General features: G+C 45.5%; 1 protein-coding gene across 4 annotated transcripts in view; it reads right to left on the reverse strand.

Annotated features, from left to right (window-relative positions):
- The window catches only part of ARHGEF2 (Rho/Rac guanine nucleotide exchange factor 2), a 126,464-nt gene that overhangs the window by 78,552 nt on the left and 29,061 nt on the right, over positions 1-18,851 (reverse strand). For 2 of the 4 annotated variants that reach the window (XM_070950457.1, XM_070950456.1), the window contains exon 1: positions 5,473-5,587. The exons of the other annotated variants lie outside the window; for them this stretch is intronic. In XM_070950457.1, the coding sequence (XP_070806558.1) occupies positions 5,473-5,535 (63 nt within the window). In that variant the 5' untranslated portion in view covers positions 5,536-5,587. Of the gene's footprint in view, positions 1-5,472; positions 5,588-18,851 lie in introns of those variants that run through there. 4 annotated transcript variants of the gene reach the window in all.

Raw genomic sequence — 18,851 nt, forward strand, 5'->3', positions numbered from 1 at the left:
CCATTGGTCAGAAATGGTGTAGTAGGGTCTTCTGCTTGGGTGGAGGGTTGGACTAGATGACCTACAAGGTCCCTTCCAACTCTGTTAATCTGTAAAGGATGTTGAGACTCTAGAAAGAGTGCAGAGCAATAAAGACGATGAGAGGACTGGAGGCTGAAACATACAAAGAACGGTTGCAGGAACTGAGTTATGTCTAGTCTAGTGAAGAGAAGGACCAGGGGAGACAGGAGAGCATCTTGCAGTATTTGAGGGGCTGCCCCAGAGAGGAGGAAGGGGGTCAAGCTATTTTCCAAAGCACCTTTGAAGGCCAGACAAGGAACAATGGATGGAAACTGAACAAGGAGAGAGATTCAGCCTAGAAATAAGGAGAAACTTTCTGACAGTGAGAGCAATCAACCGACGGAACATTAATTGCCTTTGGAAGTTGTGGGAGCTTCATCCCTGGAGGCTTTCAAGAAGAGACTGGACTGCCCTCTGTCAGAAATGGAGTAGGGTCTGCTTGGGTGGGGGGTTGGACTAGATGACCCACAAGGTCCCTTCCAACTCTGTAAATCTGAATCAGGTCTTCTAGTCCCACCCCCTGTTGAAGCAGGGGACTCTATACCACTCTGGACCAATGGCTGTCCCGTCTCTTATTGAAAAACCGTTCTTGAAGTACGGTTGCAGGAATTGAGTATGGATAATCATCATCCCCATTCTAACCATGGTCTATCCAATGTAGGATGAAGGCCTCTTCTGCATATTTCCAACCAATACAGTTCCTGGGCTTTTCTTTGCCAATTGGGTCTACCCTACTTGCTGATGTCATCGATCCCTCTTGCTTTAGGTCTCTTCGTGGACGCTTTTGATCCTGTGGGATCCATTCTACGACAGCCTTGGTCCCCCCCTGCCATCGATTCTTCTTGCTATGGGACCAGCTCGCTTCCGTTTCAGTTCTTTTACTCTCTTGATGGCATCCTATACTTTCGTTTGTTATCTAATCCACTTGTAGGTCTTCTTATCTTGTCTTCCCGTGGTCTTTGTGCCACTCGTAGTTTTTGTGTCGGTTGTGAAGATAGTGTCCAGGTTTCGCCAGCGTATATTAGAGCAGGTGGCACAAACACTGATCGAAAACTTTTCTCTTCTGGCATAGGGAGAAGGCGTTCTTCAAAATTACATTTAGCTTGCCAAATGCGTGTGAATCACATTCAACCTGCTATTCAATTTCCTTTATTATCAGCTTCCAGCGAGATCCGTTGGCCCAGGTTATATGTAGTGGTTTACGACGTCTACTTCTTTTCCAGATATATAAAAAAAATGTTTGTTTCTTTGGTGAATTTCTTAAACATAACATAGCTCTTTTTTCAGGTTTATTTTTGAACCCCAATGGTTCTCCTGCTTTGTGAAGTTCATGTATGGGTCTTTGTAGCAGTGGTGAAATCCAATTTTTTTTTTACTACCGGTTCTGTGAGCATGGCTTGGTGGGCGTGGCAGGGCAAAATCTTCATTCCCACCCCACTCCAGGGGAAGGATACTGTAAAATTCCCATTCCCACCCCACTCCAGGGCAAGGATATTGTAAAATTCCCATTCCCTACCCACTCCAGGGGAACAATACTGCAAAATCCCCATTCCCACCCCACTCCAGGGGAAGGATACTGTAAAATCCCCATTCCCTCCCCACTCCAGGGGAAGGATACTGCAAAATCTCCATTTCCACCTGACTCCAGGGGAAGGATACTGCAAAATCCCCATTCCCTCCCCACTCTGGGGCCAGCCAGAGGTGGTATTTGCTGGTTCTCTAAACTACTCAAAATTTCCGCTACCAGTTCTCCAGAACCTGCTGGATTTCACCCCTGCTTTGTAGCTGTTCTGGGTCTTGTGAGAAGAGAACGACGTCATCTGAGTACGTCTAGTTAACTTCCCCCATCAAAACGAAACCTAAATAATCTGACATTTATTGGTCTCGCTCGCCTACCAATTCCACCCATCTCAGTCCCCTCTCCGTAAAATGAAAAGGAACAATCGACCCCACACCTCATTCCTGTAAGAATTAACACGCGGCCTTGCAGGCTGCATGTTTTCCCCAAGTTGGCATAAAGTGGGGAGTTATTTATTTATTTATTTATAACCGCCGTTTGTTAAAACGTCCAAACTCAAAATTTAACATCCGCGTTTCAACTCTATAAATGCCCGAATCTGAGATGGCGTATATCTGCCAGCTTCCACGAGCTTAAAAAAAAAAAAGAAAGAAAAGTTTTAGGATAAAAAAAAAAGAAAAAGAAGTTTTAAGATGGGAAAGCTATTTTAAGGCTTCGGCACTTGAGCTGTTTTAAAAATAACCGCAATTCAACATCCCGACTTTCTGGCAAACACAACGGTTCCCTAAATGGCAGAATAAATCACAGCTCCGTGGTTGATGGAGAAGGATCTCTCCCTCTCCTCCCCCCACACCTGGCACTTCCCCTCCCCCACCCCAAAATCATTTCTGTAGAACCGAAGGGAGGGAGGAAACCCCCAAAAGCTGTTCCTTTTCTGGGTCTCTCATTTCACAAGGTTACCCCAAGGCACTGCTCTTTTTTTTTTTTTTTAAAAAAAAGAAAGAATTGACACAGTACGTGTTCTAAAGAAATATTCTTCCTCCCCCCCCAAAATGTCCAAGTCTGCTAAAAAAAATAAAAACTATTAAAAATTCCACTTTGACACAGAAGAATTAGTCCAACTTTACAAAAGTACCCAGGAAAAAAAGAAATGGCTTTCCCAAACACGATCTGCTACACTACGGGTGGTCCTCGACTTACGACGACGATAGAGCCAAAACTTTCTGTTGCTAAGTGAGACACTGATTTGAGTTTTGCCCCGTTTTATGACCTTTCTTGCCACGGTTGTTAAGTGAATTGCTGCAGTTGTTAAGTCAGTCACCCGGTTGTTAAGTGAATCTGGTTTCCCCCATTGACTTTGCTCGTCAGAAGGTCACAAAAGGGGATCACGTGACCCTGGGACACTGCAACCCGTCGTAAGTATGAGTCGGTTGCCAAGTGGCTGGATGTGACCATGGAGATGTTGAAGTGTGAAAAAATGGTTCTAGGTCACTTTTTTTCTGTGCCGTTGTAACTTTGAACGGTCACTAACTGAACTGTCGTAAGTCGAGGACTACCTGTATTCCAAAACTAATCTGATTTAGTTGCTGCATGTTCAGCCCACCTTCTAGTACAGGAAACCCATGACTTTTAACCATTCATTTAGCAACCGTTTGATCTTACAACGACACTGAAAAGTTATTTATGACCAGTCCTCGCACTTATGACCGTTGCAGCATCTCCAATCACCTGATCAAAATGTGAATAGTTGACAACTGGCTGAATTTACACTCGTTGCACAATCCCAGGGTCATGGGATCTGCCACTTGCAACCTTCCCAGCTGGCTTCCATCAATGCTTTAACAACCCTATGATTCGCTTAACAACGGTGGTAAAAGAAAAAAGAAAAAAGGTTGCAACCTTAGGCACAACTCACTTAACAACCGTATTGCTTACCAACAAGAAATTCCGGTCCCAATTGTGGTCATAAAAACGAATCAAGGAGAAGAAACAATCTGGAACTAAGGAGAAACTTCCTAACAGGGAGGACAATTAACCAGTGGAACAGCTTGCCACTGGAAGTTGTGGCACTCCATCACTGGAGGTTTTTAAGAAAAGGACTGGACAGACATTTGTCTGAACTGATATAGGGTCTCCTGCTTGAGTGGGGGGTTAGACTAGAAGACCTCTGAGGTCCCTTCCATTCTGATTATTATTATTATTATTATTATTTGAGCACGGCCTGCATGGTTTTGAAGACAGCACATGCAGCTTACTCCCTTCATTTTCTCTTCACAACAGGCTTAAGAGAGGTACACCAGGCCAGGAGTACCGACTTCCAAAAGCTAATGCATTCCCTGCATGTATTACTACATTTCGGAAATGCATTGCCACTTTTGCAGCCTAAAATGATCCGCAGCCTGGGGACTACAAGGCAGCCAGCACGGGCCACCGCATGACGGCTTCCTCTGGAGCACATGATGCTGGGGAGAAAGGCCTTGAGTTACCCCCCCTTCTCCAAATCCGAGAACGTGCGCGCACATGGCGCAAATGTGCCAACAGGTTGGGGGGGGGAGACCCTGCACGGCTCGGATCCGGAAGGCCTCCGGGTTAAAGCGGCATCCCCCAACCACGGGAAGGGCCCCGGCTAAGCAGCCAAACCAGGTCACACTCAAACCAGGTTCTGTTTTTCCGTGTCTGCCCTCTGGGAGCGAAGGTTTAAAGATGGCTTGAGGCATCTCTTAAAAACGCATGCAAAACTCTTTCCTTTTGAGACCGTGAAAATGAGGAAGACGCTAAAAGAAGCTCCAATCCGACCAAGCAGAACAAGGGGATCTGTTTTGCACAATTGCGGCCGAGTCAATCCACCGTGCGCGCGCGCGCGCGAGGGGCATCCTTTTTTATACCCTAACTACAGGCAACTCCATTGTTTGGGGGAATTGGGGCAACCCTTTCAAAGAAAGGGACATCTGGCAAGGCAAGATCTGAAACCAGAAGTGGGGGGTGGGGGGTGGGGGAAGGGTGGGGGATGGGGAGGGGAAAGAGGCAGTTGCTTTTAAAAATGCAAATAAAATTATAGGGTGTTTTCAGCACCACATGGAGAGGGGAGCAGCTTTCCAAACGGCAGCAGATCCTGTCTATTTGTGTCTTGGCTGCTACCCAAGAGGAGAAAGAGACCGATTTGGAAGGCCACAAAAGACACTAGTTTTATTTTCATATTGGGGGGGTCGGGGGTGGGAGGTGGTTTTCGGGGGATCAAGCTCAGGGAAGGGGGATATCACGCCCGCCAATCAGCCCTGCAAAGTTTTCACAAATTCCGAATAAATCACAGGGCTTGTCGTTCGTCGCCTCTCGCGTCTATTTTGACCTTTTCCTCCCAAATTAGGATTCTAGGCTTGGAGAGGGTGGGGGGGGAGAAATAATAATAATAATAATAATAATAATAATAATAATAATAATAATAATAATAATAATAATAATAATTATTTTAAAAATCTGGCTCTTAAGTGGAACTAGCAATCCCCCTCCGGAAAAAAAGAATCACATGCTAGGATGAATTCATAAAACTTCCCCAAGAATCTACCCATTTTCAGAAAAGAAAAAAAAAAAAAAGAGCTTTTTTGGCACTCTGGATAGCCATGCCCACCCTCCCTTCCGATGATATTTCCCCACCACCCCAAAAAAAATAACGTGCTTTATGGAAAGCCCAGAAACCAAGCAGCAAAACCCACAATTGCCTCCAAATTCCCCATGAGAAAGTCTACGCCACAATACACAACTTCACATCTTACAGTCTGGACTGTCTTCCCTTAGATCCTGCCCCCCCACCCTTTAAAACAAAGACACCCCCCCTCAAAAAAAGAAGAAGAAGAAGAAGAAGAAGAAGAAGAAGAAGAAGAAGAAGCGGTACTAACCTTCAAGATGTTCTCTTTTTTCCGATCGGTTTTAGATCTGGCCAAAGATTCTATCCGAGACATAATCCAGCCTTGGAGAGGATTTGGATTGGGTCTCCTGCTAGTTTAGGATGGCAGGAGGAGTTTTTTGGGCATCCAAAGAACAAACAACAACAAAAAAAAAACCGGGAGGAAAACAGCCGCGAGGAGTGGATGAATGAAAAAACCGAGAGAACGAAAGAAAGAGAGAGAGAGAGAGAAAAAAAAGACCTTGCCCCTTCCTTTGTACAGCCAACTCACAAGCAGGAAGTTAACTAGCCATGCTCAAAACTAAAACTTGGATTATTCAAACTGCTTTGCTCCTCCTCTCAGAGACGGAGGAGGAGGAGGAGGAGGAGGAGAAAACCCCCTGTTCTTACACCACCTTGCAAAGAGCGAGTCAAACAACGGCTGCCCTGTTCCAGAAGTAGAGCAGATTGCATCAGAAAAAAAAAACAGACCCAGTTTCCGGGGGAATCCAGTGTTGTTTTTTTTTTCCAAAATTCCTTCTCACGTTTGCAAATGATGCTCCTGCTCGGAGCAGCCGCTCTCCAAGGCAGGAGATGAGCAATTCAGTAGCAGCACCGCCCGAGGAAATGCAGAAATGCCAGGCGCAGTTCCCACTTCTCCGTGGCTGCTCTACAGGATAAGGCCCCCTGAGGATGCCCGGGGAACTTCAAAGCGGCCGTGTGATTCGTGGCACCCTGTTACACAGCCGAGGGACAGATTCTTCCGTCCGCAGCTGCCCAGGACAGAGGCGCACAATCACACCCAGAGACACACACACATTCGCCAAGCCGTCTTAACAGCCCAGAGGGAAGCGGCTCGATCGCACAGGCACACTTTCATTGTTCACTTCCTTAGAAGCAAGGCGCAAACACCCCAGCAACTCTTGAGGTCACACGGTTGTGTTTTGTGAAAGCAGCAGATGCCTAGCAGTCCCCGTGGGGGTCGGGGTTAAACAAACGGGGCCTGGGTTCAAATCCTCAGCCTGTCAAGCGGCCAGCTAAGGGCTCCTCTCAAGCTAAACTACCCTACAAACAAGCGTATCATTGGAGCTCTTGGTATGAAAATGATGGAACTGAAGGAAAAAGTTCCTGAAAAAGTTTGGGATAGCTACTCGCCGAATACCGGATTCTGAGATACAGAAAACAACTCGACGAGATTAACAAAGGACACTTCCGACACACAACACCAGCATTTCACATCTGGCAGTCTTCTACAATTCCAGAGAACTGACTGACGTTGAGTATAGGTAGTCCTCGACTTACAACAGTTCGTTTAGTGCAGGGGTCTGCAACCTTAAATACTCAAAAGAGCCATTCGGACCCATTTCCCACAGTAAAGAAAACACCGGGAGTCACAAAACCTGGGTGGGCGTGGCCAACTCATGTCACTCACTTCCACCAGTCACATGACCCTCCCCCCCAGACACGCCTACCCAGCCGGTCATTAGGGCAGAGAACCAGTTGTTAAAAAACACCGGGAACCACAAAATCCTTTTGACATCTCTCTCTCTCCCCTCCTTCCCTCTCCTTCTCTCTCTCTATCTCTCTATGTCTCTCTCTCTCTCCCCCTCTCTCTGTATCTCTCTATGTCTCCCTCTCTCCCCCTCTCTCTGTATCTCTCTATGTCTCCCTCTCTCCCCCTCTCTCTGTATCTCTCTATGTCTCTCTCTCTCTCCCCCTCTCTCTCTGTATCTCTCTGTCTCTGCCCTGGCTGCTTCTCCATTCCCCGCCATCGCCCTTACCTTCTCAGGCCAGGCGAGTAGTGACTGGGAGGGGAGGGCGAGGGGTGGGGCCAGCCAGTGGTGGGATCACCTGACAGGGAGCCACAGCTGAGGGCCCAAAGAGCCGCATACGGCTCCGGAGCCGCAGGTTGCTGACCCCCGGTTTAGTGACTGTTCAAAATTACAACGGCACTGCAAAAAGTTTTTCACAGTTACAACCTCTGCAGCAACCCCATGATCATGTGATCAAAATTCAGATGCTTGGTAACGTTTATGACAGTCGCAGTGTCCTGGGGGGAGGGTCACGTGATCCACTTTTGCGAGACCTTCTGACAAGCAAAGTCGATGGGGGAAGCCAGATTCATTCAACAACCATGTGACTCGCTTAACAACTGCAGTGATTCACTTAACAACCGTGGCAAGGAAGGTCGTAGAACGAGCAAAACTTGTGCCCACTAGTTTTAAAGAATAGCCACACTGGGGGAACAGACCAATCCACTCTACGTAACCCAATTGTCTCAGCATCTGACCAACATTGAAATTCCTTTTCTTTACTTATTTAGTATTTGGGTGGAAGACCATCATAAGAAAATTCTAGCAATGGAATCCGAGGAGAAAAAAACGGTGATCCATGTTGATATCATTGCTGAGAAGATCTCACGGCCAAGAGCCCAACTTGAATAACCCTCTTTTCGGTGTTTCTCAATCTTAGCTATTTGCTGGCTGGGGAAGTCCTGACGTCTTCAATCAATCAATCGATTGCTTATTATTTACCCTATGACTATCGTTAAGTGTTGTACCTTATGATTCTTGATGAACGTATCTTTTCTTTTATGTACGCCGAGAGTCTATGCACCAAAGACAAATTCCTTGTGTGTCCAATCACACTTGGCCAATAAAAAATTCTATTCTATTCTATTCTATTCTATTCTATTCTATTCTATTCTATTCTATTCTATTCTATTCTATTCTATTCTACTCTACTCTACTCTACTCTACTCTACGTATCATTTCTTTTATGTACACCGAGAGCATATGCACCAAAGACAAATTCCTTGTGTGTCCAATCACACTTGGCCAATAAAAATTCTAATCAATCAATCAATCAATCAGAATAGAGCTGGAAGGAACCTTGGCCAAAACAGCATAATATATTCCTACCATCCCAGCTTTCCTTCGTCTTTTTTCCTGGATAAGCAAACACCTCTTCAAACCACAGGATCCATCGTTTTCGTTCTCTAAAAATGCCACCAACAATCACATGGGAACATAAAGACCACTTTTTTTGTGGCACTTAAATATTACTAAAATACACGGACGCATCCATGCTATTTTCTTGGAAACGCTACGTAAAGAGGTTGCCTTTTTCCTGTCTCCTGGAATATCCCCCGTCTAACCTACAGCGGTGGGATTTCCTGGTACTTTTCCATCCAAAGTTCTCAACTAGGTCTGATGTTGACAAGGGTTTTTGGAGATGAAAAGCCTGCAGATATGGGACCAGGGCCTTCAGAATTGAAAAGAGGGATTTGCAGGCATCTTAGAAAACTATAAGGCCCGTTGCTAGGCTAGAGAGCTCATAGGCACATGTCCCTTCACAAACATCGAACTGGCCACATGAAAACTTCTGAGCAAAACAGCCTGATCCATCTAAGGTAGACAAACATCTAGACCCGTGATGGCAAACCTATGACACATATGCCACAGGTGACATATAGAGCCCTCTCTGTGGGTACGCCAGCCGTCGTCCCAGCCCAGCTCTACTGGTGCCTCCTGCCGGCCAGCTGGTCTTCAGGTCTCTGCTGCGCATGCAAGAGATGTGTCCCGTTTTGGACCTGGAAAATCTCCTGCACCAACCTGGAAGCTAAAATGGGACACGGGTGGGGGGGTGTTTCATGGGTAGGGGACACGCACACATGTGGGGGGGATGCAGTGCATACGCAGGGGGGCGCTCGCATTGCATTTATTTATTTATTTATTTATTTATTTATTTATTTATTTATTTATTTATTGGTTTGATTTATTTGCCGCCCTTTTCCAGAGACCCAGGGCGGCTAACAATGCGTTAAGCAATAGCCTTCATCCTTTTGTATATTTATACAAAGTCAGCTTATTGCCCCCACAAACCGGGTCCTCATTTTACCTACCTCGGAAGGATGGAAGGCTGAGTCAACCTTGAGCCTGGTGAGATTTGAACTTGCAGTAATTGCAGGCAGCTGGTGTTACTTAACAGTGCTTTCATCTGCTGCGCCACCAAGGCTCACCAAATTTTGGGGATTGGGGCGAAGCGAAACGTCTTTTTCTTCTTCTTCTACCTCAAAAAAATCAGTCTAGTTGCCTTAAAAAAAAAACCCAACATCTTTGAGACAGCTATGACCTGGAGAATCTCCACCGACATAAAACAAGCTAGGATTTCCCCAAATACCGAAACACTTGCAACCTTCATCCACAACGAACCATTCGCGCACCTCCTCAACCACCGCTGGTCTTAACATGCCATTTGCATTGGTGGAAGAAGCCATCACAACTTACCGGAGCTCAACATTTACTGGAAAGTTTTCAGATGCCAAAGTTTCTTAGCTTCCAGCCTCGCTATTATTTTTCCAAATTGAGGACAAACTGGAAGAGACTGGAGAAAAGCAACTGGACTTCTCCCTACTGTTAGGTGATGTGAGATCAAAATCTCCAGTCCCCACAAGGCTCTCCCCACTGCAAAGGCTCTGGCCATTCATGCAATGGGAATTTCCTTCTCCTCGAGTTTCTGGGTCAATCATTGACTGAGGACAAGCCACTCCGGTGGGTTCTTCTAGCAGCTGTTATAGGCTGGGTCCCACAGCATGTTTTGGGTTTGAGTTTCCCCCTCCTCCTCTTTTTAAAATCCACATCAAGGTCACATATCCATTAGCTCTTATCAGAGTATCTTGTGCTCAGATTTACTGCTTTAAAAAAAAAAAATTAGAGAAGAATGGCTGAGAAGTAAAAGGAAGATATTCAAGCTACAGCCCAAAGGGACAAATCCAGGGGTGGGCATGGGGGTTCGCAGGGGTTCGGGAGAACCTCTAGCTAAGATTCTGTGCAGTTTGGAGAACCCCCAGATCCCACTCCTGGCTGGCCTCGCCCACCCCGCCCCACCCCTCCCAGGAGTCCCCACGCGGCCCGTTTTGGATGCAGATAAATGAAGGGTGCGTGCGGAGGCTCAGGGAGGGCAAAAAATGGGCCTGCCGGAAGTTTGGGAAGGGGGCCTCCGGAGCCTGGGGAGGCCGTTTTCACCCTCCCGGAGGCTCGAAGAAAACCTCCAGAGCCCGGGGAAGGCAAACCCCTTCCCCCCGCTGTGGTGCAGGAGGCCAGTCAGGCCACACCCACCATGGAAACGCCCACCCAGCAACCGGGTAGAGAACCCCTTGCTAAAATTTTTGAAGCCCACTCCTGGACAAATCTAATCGAAATATTACATCCTCTTCTAGTCTCTTGGCTTCCTGGAAAGGCAGAAAAACATGGCTCTGTGGTCTTGCTTGGGGCTCACAGATCAGAATGGGAGATCCCATTCTCGTACCGTGGCTGTCTCATCGCGGCCATCTCACTGTGGCCAACTCGCCATAAGACAATTCCAAGCAGGATAAACTCTTGATGAACGTATCTTTTCTTTTATGCACACTGAGAGCGTATGCACCAAGACAAATTCCTTGTGTGTCCAATCACACTTGAATTCTATTCTATTCTATTCTCAATGCGATAAACTTCCACTGGAAGTTTTTAAAGAAGAGATTGGATAACTATTTATCTGAAGTGGCGTAGGGTATCCTGCCTAAGCAGGGGGTTGGACTAGAAGACCTCCAAGGTCCCTTCCAACTCTTTGTTATTCTAAATATTATCCGCCACTGTTCCTTCAACATTAGTTCCATACACAAAAATGGAAATAATGTAGGGGGGGGGGGGGGAAACAAGGACAGATTAACATTTTATTGCATTGAGTTATCCCACGTGGATTGTCCTGGAGGCGAGTTGGCTACGGCTAGACTCCCCCACCCCAGATACGCACAGAGCCATGGGGCTGCGCCTTGAAAGCTCTCGCCCTGCCTTTTAAGCAATTTTTAACATTCCTTGCCCCTTTGAAGTTTTACATATTATTTTCATGCTTTTCTATTTTTTTATTCTACGCTGCCCAGAATTCCTTAGTGGGGAAGATGGGCGTTCCATCAATAGCCAAAAAAAAAAAAAAAAAGTAAAATAAATGGCATGCCTCTTTGGTGTTAGCCTCTGCCTGATTTTTCTCCACAACAGCTATGGAAAAAGGCAAAACTGGAGGGAGGGAGCAGGCAATGGAAGATTCCGACTGAAGATGGGCTGCAGAAACCAGACTCCCTTCGATATGGGGAGGGGGCAGGGGTGAAATCCAGCAGATTCTGGAGAACCGGTAGCGGAAATTTCGAGCAGTTCGGAGAACCGGCAAATACCACCTCTGGCTGGCCCCAGAGTGGGGTGGGAATGGAGATTTTGCACTATCCTTCCCCCAGGAGTGGGGAGGGAATGGGGATTTTGCAGGATCCTTCCCCTGCCACGCCCATCAAGCCACACCACACCCACCAAGCCACGCCCACAGAACCAGTAGTAAAAAAAATTGGATTTCACCACTGGGAGGGAGGGGGGCGGAAATGTTACCCACAATACCACCAGTCCCCAAATATAAGCCCCTTGCTAGGTGGGAAGTGGTGTGATTTCCAACAGTCCCATTCCGAGCTGGAAGCTCCTCCAACGAGGAAGGAGGGAGGAGAAGGAGATTTAAGGACACCAGCGTGAACATCTGTTTTTCCTGCTATGTCTTCCTGGCTGTTGTCTTCATCGTATTCCCAACCTGGACTTGGGGCAACTTGAAATCCTCCTTTGTTTTCCAATGTTAAAGTTTTTTTTTTTCTTCTTCATTTCAAGAGGCAAGAAGCAGCAGGGATTTTTTTTCTGGGGTGCGATCTAGCATAGGCACAAACCCTTGAAAAATAGCTTTTGGTTTCTGAGCTATTTTTATGAGCGAGAAGATTTTAAAGACCAAGACGTCTCTGTTTTAAACCCTTAAAATCCCTTTTGATTTAAAAAATAAAAAGAAGACTTTTTCTCTGGAAGGCTGGGAGGTGGAATAATGGTGCCCAACTTCATTGCCCACCCAAGTGGACATCACCTGAGCTCCTGGAGCTAGACTGGCTGGGGACTTCTGGGAGTGGAAGTCCAGACCTCTTAAAGTTGCTAAGGTTGAGAAATACTGCTGTATACTTATTCCAGGTGAGGTTCTGACTAAAGTGGAGTAGATAATTCCTTCACAAGTTCTGGATTTTGCATGGCTATTAAATGTACCCCATTTGGGTAGATCATGGGTCTGCAACCTTAAACACTCAGAGAGCCATTTGGGCCCGTTTCCCACAGAAAAGAAAATATCGGGAGCCACAAAACCCTTCCCGTGCCTGACTATTTCTTGAGCTAGCATATGTTGTTGAATTAAATGTTCTGTTTTCTTCTGAAACTTTTCTTTCCTTGGATTTATCCATGGTTGGCCTACTGGGGGTTGAAAAGCTTAATAAATCGCGTGCTGGCAGGTGTCACACAGGGAGCTGCAGCAGAGTGGTGAAAGAGACACATGCGGCTCCAGAGCTGCAGGTTGCTGACCCCTAGGGTAGATGCATCGGACTGCTGGCTGCTGCTTAATTTCAAGAATTAATTAATTTCGGAGGTTTTCACGTGTATTTCTGCCAAGCCAGCTCACATCCTATATTGATTAACAGAGTTGGAAGGGACCTTGTAGGTCATCTAGTCCAACCCCCTTTCCAAGCAGGAGACCCTACATCATTTCTGACCGATGGCAGTCCAATCTCTTCCTGGAAGCCTCTAGTGATGAAGCTCCCACAACTTCCGAAGGCAACTTCTGTTCCGTGGGTTGATCGTTCTCACTGTCAGAAAATGTCTCCTTATTTCCAGGTTCAATCTTTCCTTGTTCAGTTTCCATCCATTATTCCTTGTCTGGCCTTTGGGTATTTTGGAAAATAGCTTGGCCCCCTTCCTCCTCTCTGGGGCAGCCCCTCAAATATTGGAAGATGCTATCATGTCACCCCTGGTCCTTCTCTTCACTAGACTAGCTTTGTTCCTTCCATTCTTTTTCTCTCTCAAGGAAAGGACTTTACATTCTCCATTAGATTTTATCCAGTCTTCTTCCAAAGTATCATCTGCCAAACAGATTGTCACCATTCTCTATCTGGATTATTAAGCAAAGGGACTTCCTGGGGAGGAGGGCATAGGGCAGCCTCCCTCCAAGCTAATGGGTAACTTTTTTTTTTTTTTGGAATACTTTTGTGAATTCCTTCAGTCTCAATATCCAATCCCTTGGTCACCCTGACTATCTTCCCCTATGACTCATTTACAGGTGTCTTTCTTTGAAAGACTTACATAACTGCCACTATTCTAACAACCCTGGACACCGTACAAAACAATAAGAAAAAGAACTAAACAGTCAGAATAAAAATGAACACAACTTCATTGTTATGTTGTATTTTCGATCAGGACTTCGTAAAATGTGGTGCCCAGAACTGGACCCAGTATTCAGTGCGAGGTCTGAACAATGCAGAACAATTACTTCCCACGATTTGGAAAAATCATCTGTTTACTAGATTGAGGGACAGGGACAGGATGACATTTGAGGGGTGTGTGTGTGTGTGTGTTTATTCTTGTGAACATGCAGTTCCTCTGGGAGACACAATTTAATTAATTCTGTGTTTGCAGACCTCATCCTTTGATATGTGGATTAGGTCTCGGTAACCTTATTTGGCTGTTTGAGGAAGTTTGCTAATTTTAATCGATTCACTCAGTTGCAGCTTGGCCGTCCATTATCTAGCGGAGACACTGATTCTCAGGCCACGGTGGGTTCCATTAATATTTTTAAAGAAAGACGGAAACGGTATAAAGAATAAAATATATTTGGGTATACAACTTCTCGCAATGGCTTGGGACTTGGCTAAAAAAAAAAGGCCCGAGCTTTGTGTCATTTTTTTCCAAATAAAATTGTCAAGAAGGGCATTGAGGGGGGGGGGGAGTCATCCAATGCTCCCTTCTCCTCCCTTTCCTTTCCCACTCTGGGGATTTGGCGGTCCCTCTTGCCAAATAAACAATAAAACCATTGCCTTCATCAGCTAGAATTTAAGGAGGGGGAAGGGTTTGCACCAGCCGTAGGGGAGAGAGGCTATATTTAACTGAGGGAACATTAGAGAGAGAGGAGAACACCCACAATCATTCTGTTCAGTCGCAAGATTGAACAAAGGCAGCCCCCCCCGCCCCCCGGCTATTAAAACCAATCCAAGTCTCTCAAAGATATCTAAGAACGGTCCACAGGGAGATCCGGCACCTTGCCCGGAGCACAAAGCCTAACAGGAGTTCTCCGGAGCATCTTTAAAGGGCTTATTTACTATCTGTTAAGGCCAAAGGAGACCTAGGAACGCTTAAGCTCATTTGGCTGCAAAACTAACTTCAATACAGCCTCTAAATCTTGGGAAGGAAGGAAGGAAGGAAGGAAGGAAGGAAGGAAGGAAGGAAGGAAGGAAGGAAGGGAGGGAGGGAGGAAGGAAGGAAGGAAGGAAGGAAGGAAGGATTTGCCTGAAGTGGTGTAGGGTTTCCTGCCTAAGCAGGGGGTTGGGCTAGAAGACCTCCAAGGTCCCTTCCAACTCTGTTATTCTAAATTCGGAAGGAAGGAAGGAAGGAAGGAAGGAAGGAAGGAAGGAAGGAAGGAAGGATGGATTAGCACTAGTACTTATATCCCACTTCACAGAGCTTTACAGCCCTCTCTAAGCAGTTTACACAGTCAGCCTCTTGCCCCCAACAATCGGGGTCCTCATTTTACCGACCTCGGAAGGACAGAAGGCAGGATCAAACTCCTGACTGTGGGCAGAGTTAGGGAAGAAGGAAGGAAGGAAGGAAGGAAGGAAGGAAGGAAGGAAGGAAGGAAGGAAGGAAGGAAGTTAGCACCCACCCCTTTCCTGGAAGAATGAAATATTTTAGGAAATATTACAAAGGCAGAATATTATGTTTCCCTGGTTGAGAAATGGAGAAACATGTTTTAAAGACAAAGCAACTCCCACCTTCCTGCCCCTCTACCCTTTGTTAATGGGCCAGAGGCAGAAACTCAATCTTTGACAATAGGACTCATCTGCAACACAATAGCAACAGAAACTAACACAATGGGACCCATCTAGGACAGAAATTCACCACATGGCACCTGGGAAGATTACATCAGCCAGCAAGGCTAGCTAAGACCCCCCCACCCCCTGGGAGTCCAATCAGGATATTCTTTCGGGGCCCCAGGAAGTTCAAAGCCAGAGAGAACATAAAACCCGAAAACTCGCTGTATCTGCCCTTTTCTGTTCAGGAACTCAAGCCATGTGATCCTGTCCACCATTAAACCATCTTTCCAAGCAGTCTCCATGTTTCCCGTGTCTTTTTCCCCACTTGGACCTGAACCCAGAAGGATATTTCTTCCTACAGAAGGAAGGAAGGAAGGACACTTACAGTGCTTTATAGTCCTCTCTAAGCGGTTTACAGAGTCAGCCTTTTGTCCCCCAATGATCTGGGTCCTCATTTTACCGACCTGGGAAGGACGGAAGGCTGAATCAACCTCAGTGGGGATGAAACTGCTGAATGTGTTTCCTTTAGAACAGCCAACATTTTTGGAAACTACAGTTCTGATTTTAAAGGACTCTTCCCCATTTTATTCATTGCAAATGCCGTAAAAGTGATAGATTTTTCTCATGGCCATTGGGCACCTTCTACCCTTAATTTTATGGCAAAACTCAGCTACTAGAAGGTCTTTTTGTCTCCACGCTTCCCTGCCTATCTAGTGAAGAGAAGGACCAGGGGAGACAGGAGAGCATCTTCCAATATTTGAGGGGCTGCCACAGAGAGGAGGAAGGAGGTCCAGCTATTTTCCAAGGCACCTGAAGGCCAGAAAAGGAATAATGGATGGAGACTGAATAAGGAGAGATTCAACCTGGAAATGAGGAGAAATTTTCTGACAGTGAGAACAATCAGCCGATGGAACAGAAGTTGCCTTCGGAGGTTGTGGGAGCTTCATCCCTGAAAGCTTTGAAGAAGAGATTGGACTGCCATCTGTCAGAAATGGTGTAAGGTCTCCTGCTTTGGGGTGGGGTTGGACTAGATGACCTCCAAGGTCCCTTCCAACTCTGTCAATCTATCTCCTAATCATTTAGCTCTTCCCTTCCCTTTCCTATCCCCTTCCCACCAGCCAAAACCTAGAGGGTGGTGCTGCTTCTCTGAATTTTCTTTGTACCATTTTAAAATTAGAATTTGCTTCCTGCTTAAGTGGCAGCCAGCCAAGCAAGCTATCATCTTGAATGTAAGCAGCTCCTGCTGTCTCCCATCAAGTACATCTCAGCCTCAAAAGAGACTCATCTGCTGTGTCACCAGGCTTTTCTCTGCCACAGCGGCTCCTCGGCCTCCCTTTCAGGAGCCATAAATGCACATCTGTGAAAGGGGTAAATAACGTATCTGAGATCTAAGAAGCAAGAAGAGGACGGAAGACGGTTTAATCTGAGTCTTACAACTTGCTTTTAAGGTCTCCTTTCAATGCCGGCGAACAGTTGCAAAAATCCCGTGAAATGATCCCAAAAGGAGAAAGCGCCCCTGGCCCTCCACGTGCAAACAGCTCTGTTCCCACACTGGAACAGCTGTGCCTGCAGAGGCCAAAAAGCAAAAAAAGGAGAGAAAAATGCCAACTAGCTCGTTGAGTGAGGGACATGAATTCTGGACACCTGCAAATCCGAAGCTATCAGCAAAAGGATTGTATTTTTATTATTTTGATAAGCCCAGTACTCTTCAATATCTTCCTAAATGATTTAGATGAGGGAATAGAAGGGGAATAACAAAGATGATTAGGGAACTGGAGGCTAAAACGTATGAAGAATGGTTGCAGGAACTGGGTATGTCTAGCTTAATGAAAAGAAGGACTAGGCAAGACATGATAGTAGTCTTCCAATATCTCAGGGGTTGACACAAAGAAGAGGGAGTCAAGCTATTCTCCAAACCTCCTGAGGGCAGGACAAGAAGCAACAGATGGAAACTCATCAAGGAGAGAAGCTATTTAGAACTAAGGAGGAATTTCCTGACAGTTAGAACAATTAATCAGTGGAACAATTTGCCTCCAGAAGTTGTAAATGCTCCAACACTGGAAGTTTTTAAGAAGATGTTGGATAACCATTTGTCTGAAATGGTGTAGGGTTTCCTGCCTATGCAGCGGGTTGGACTAGAAGACCTCCAAGGTCCCTTCCAACTCTGTTATTCTATTCTATTCTATTCTATTCTATTCTATTCTATTCTATTCTATTCTATTCTATTCTAATCAAATTTACAGATGACACTAATCTGGCAAGAATAGCCAACCTCCCAGAAGACAAGCTCGGGATTCAAAAAGATCTTGACAGACTTTGAACAATCGGCCCTACCCAACAAAATAAAATTTAATCTGGAGAAAAGCAAGGTTTTACACCTGGGCAGGAAAAAAAACTAAAGGTACAAGTACAAAATTAAGCAAAACCCGGCTCAAAATCTGTGAAAGGGACCTTGGAGTCCTAGTGGACGATGACTTAAATATGAGCCAGCCGTGTGAAAGCAGCAGCAACCGAAAAAGCGAATACAATCCTTGGGTTGTATAAACAGAGGCACAGAATCAAAATCTTGTGAAGTATTAGTACCGTTTTATCTATCTATCTATCTATCTATCTATCTATCTATCTATCTATCTATCTATCATCTATCTTTAATCTACCTATCTCTCTATTTCTCTCTCTCTTTGTATCTATCTATCTCCCCATATCTGAGCAGGGACAGTCATAATAATAAAAAAGGAAAGTTCTAGTCTGAATTTTAACAGCTGTGCTGCAAAGTATAGTCTGCAAAATGTAGTCTAGCAGCTTCTCTCTCTTTCTCTCTCTCTCTCTCTCTCTCTCTCTGTATCTATCCATCCATCCATCCATCCATCCATCCATCCATCCATCCATCCATCTCTATCATCTATCTATCTATCTATCTATCTATCTATCTATCTATCTATCTATCTATCTATCTATCTATCTATCTATCTATTTCTCTCTCTCTATTTCTTTCTCTCTGTGTATCTATCTATCTATCTATCTATCTATCTATCTATCTATCTATCTATCTATCTAATCTATCTTTAATCTACCTATCTATTTCTTTCTCTCTCTATTTCTCTCTCTCTTTGTTTGTATCTATCTATCTATCTATCTATCTATCTATCTATCTATCTATTAATTATAAATATATAATTTGCCATCTTTAATCCTTTGGAAAGCTCAAAGTTGGGCTAGGACATTTCTCTTCTGGGATGGGCCATGCTTGGTCCCCTGCCCCCCTACCCCATCCCGGCCCCACATCCAGCTGTGATTCCTGATGCTGCCAAGGCAGAGTCCCTTCCCTTGAGCCCACAAAACAGGTGCAGAAGCATTAGCAACTGGGAAAATGATTCCCCCCCCCTACATGGCTGCAGCACTAGTGATGGGAAAATGATTTTTTTTTCTTTCCTTCCACAGCATGAACCCCTATTCTTCTGCCAGATATGTTCCTGAAGCCACGG

The sequence above is a fragment of the Pituophis catenifer genome, unplaced genomic scaffold (assembly GCF_029215685.1).
Source record: "Pituophis catenifer annectens isolate HBS135680 unplaced genomic scaffold, rPitCat1.0.hap2 SCAF_10, whole genome shotgun sequence".
NCBI classification, from domain to species: Eukaryota; Metazoa; Chordata; class Lepidosauria; order Squamata; family Colubridae; genus Pituophis; species Pituophis catenifer.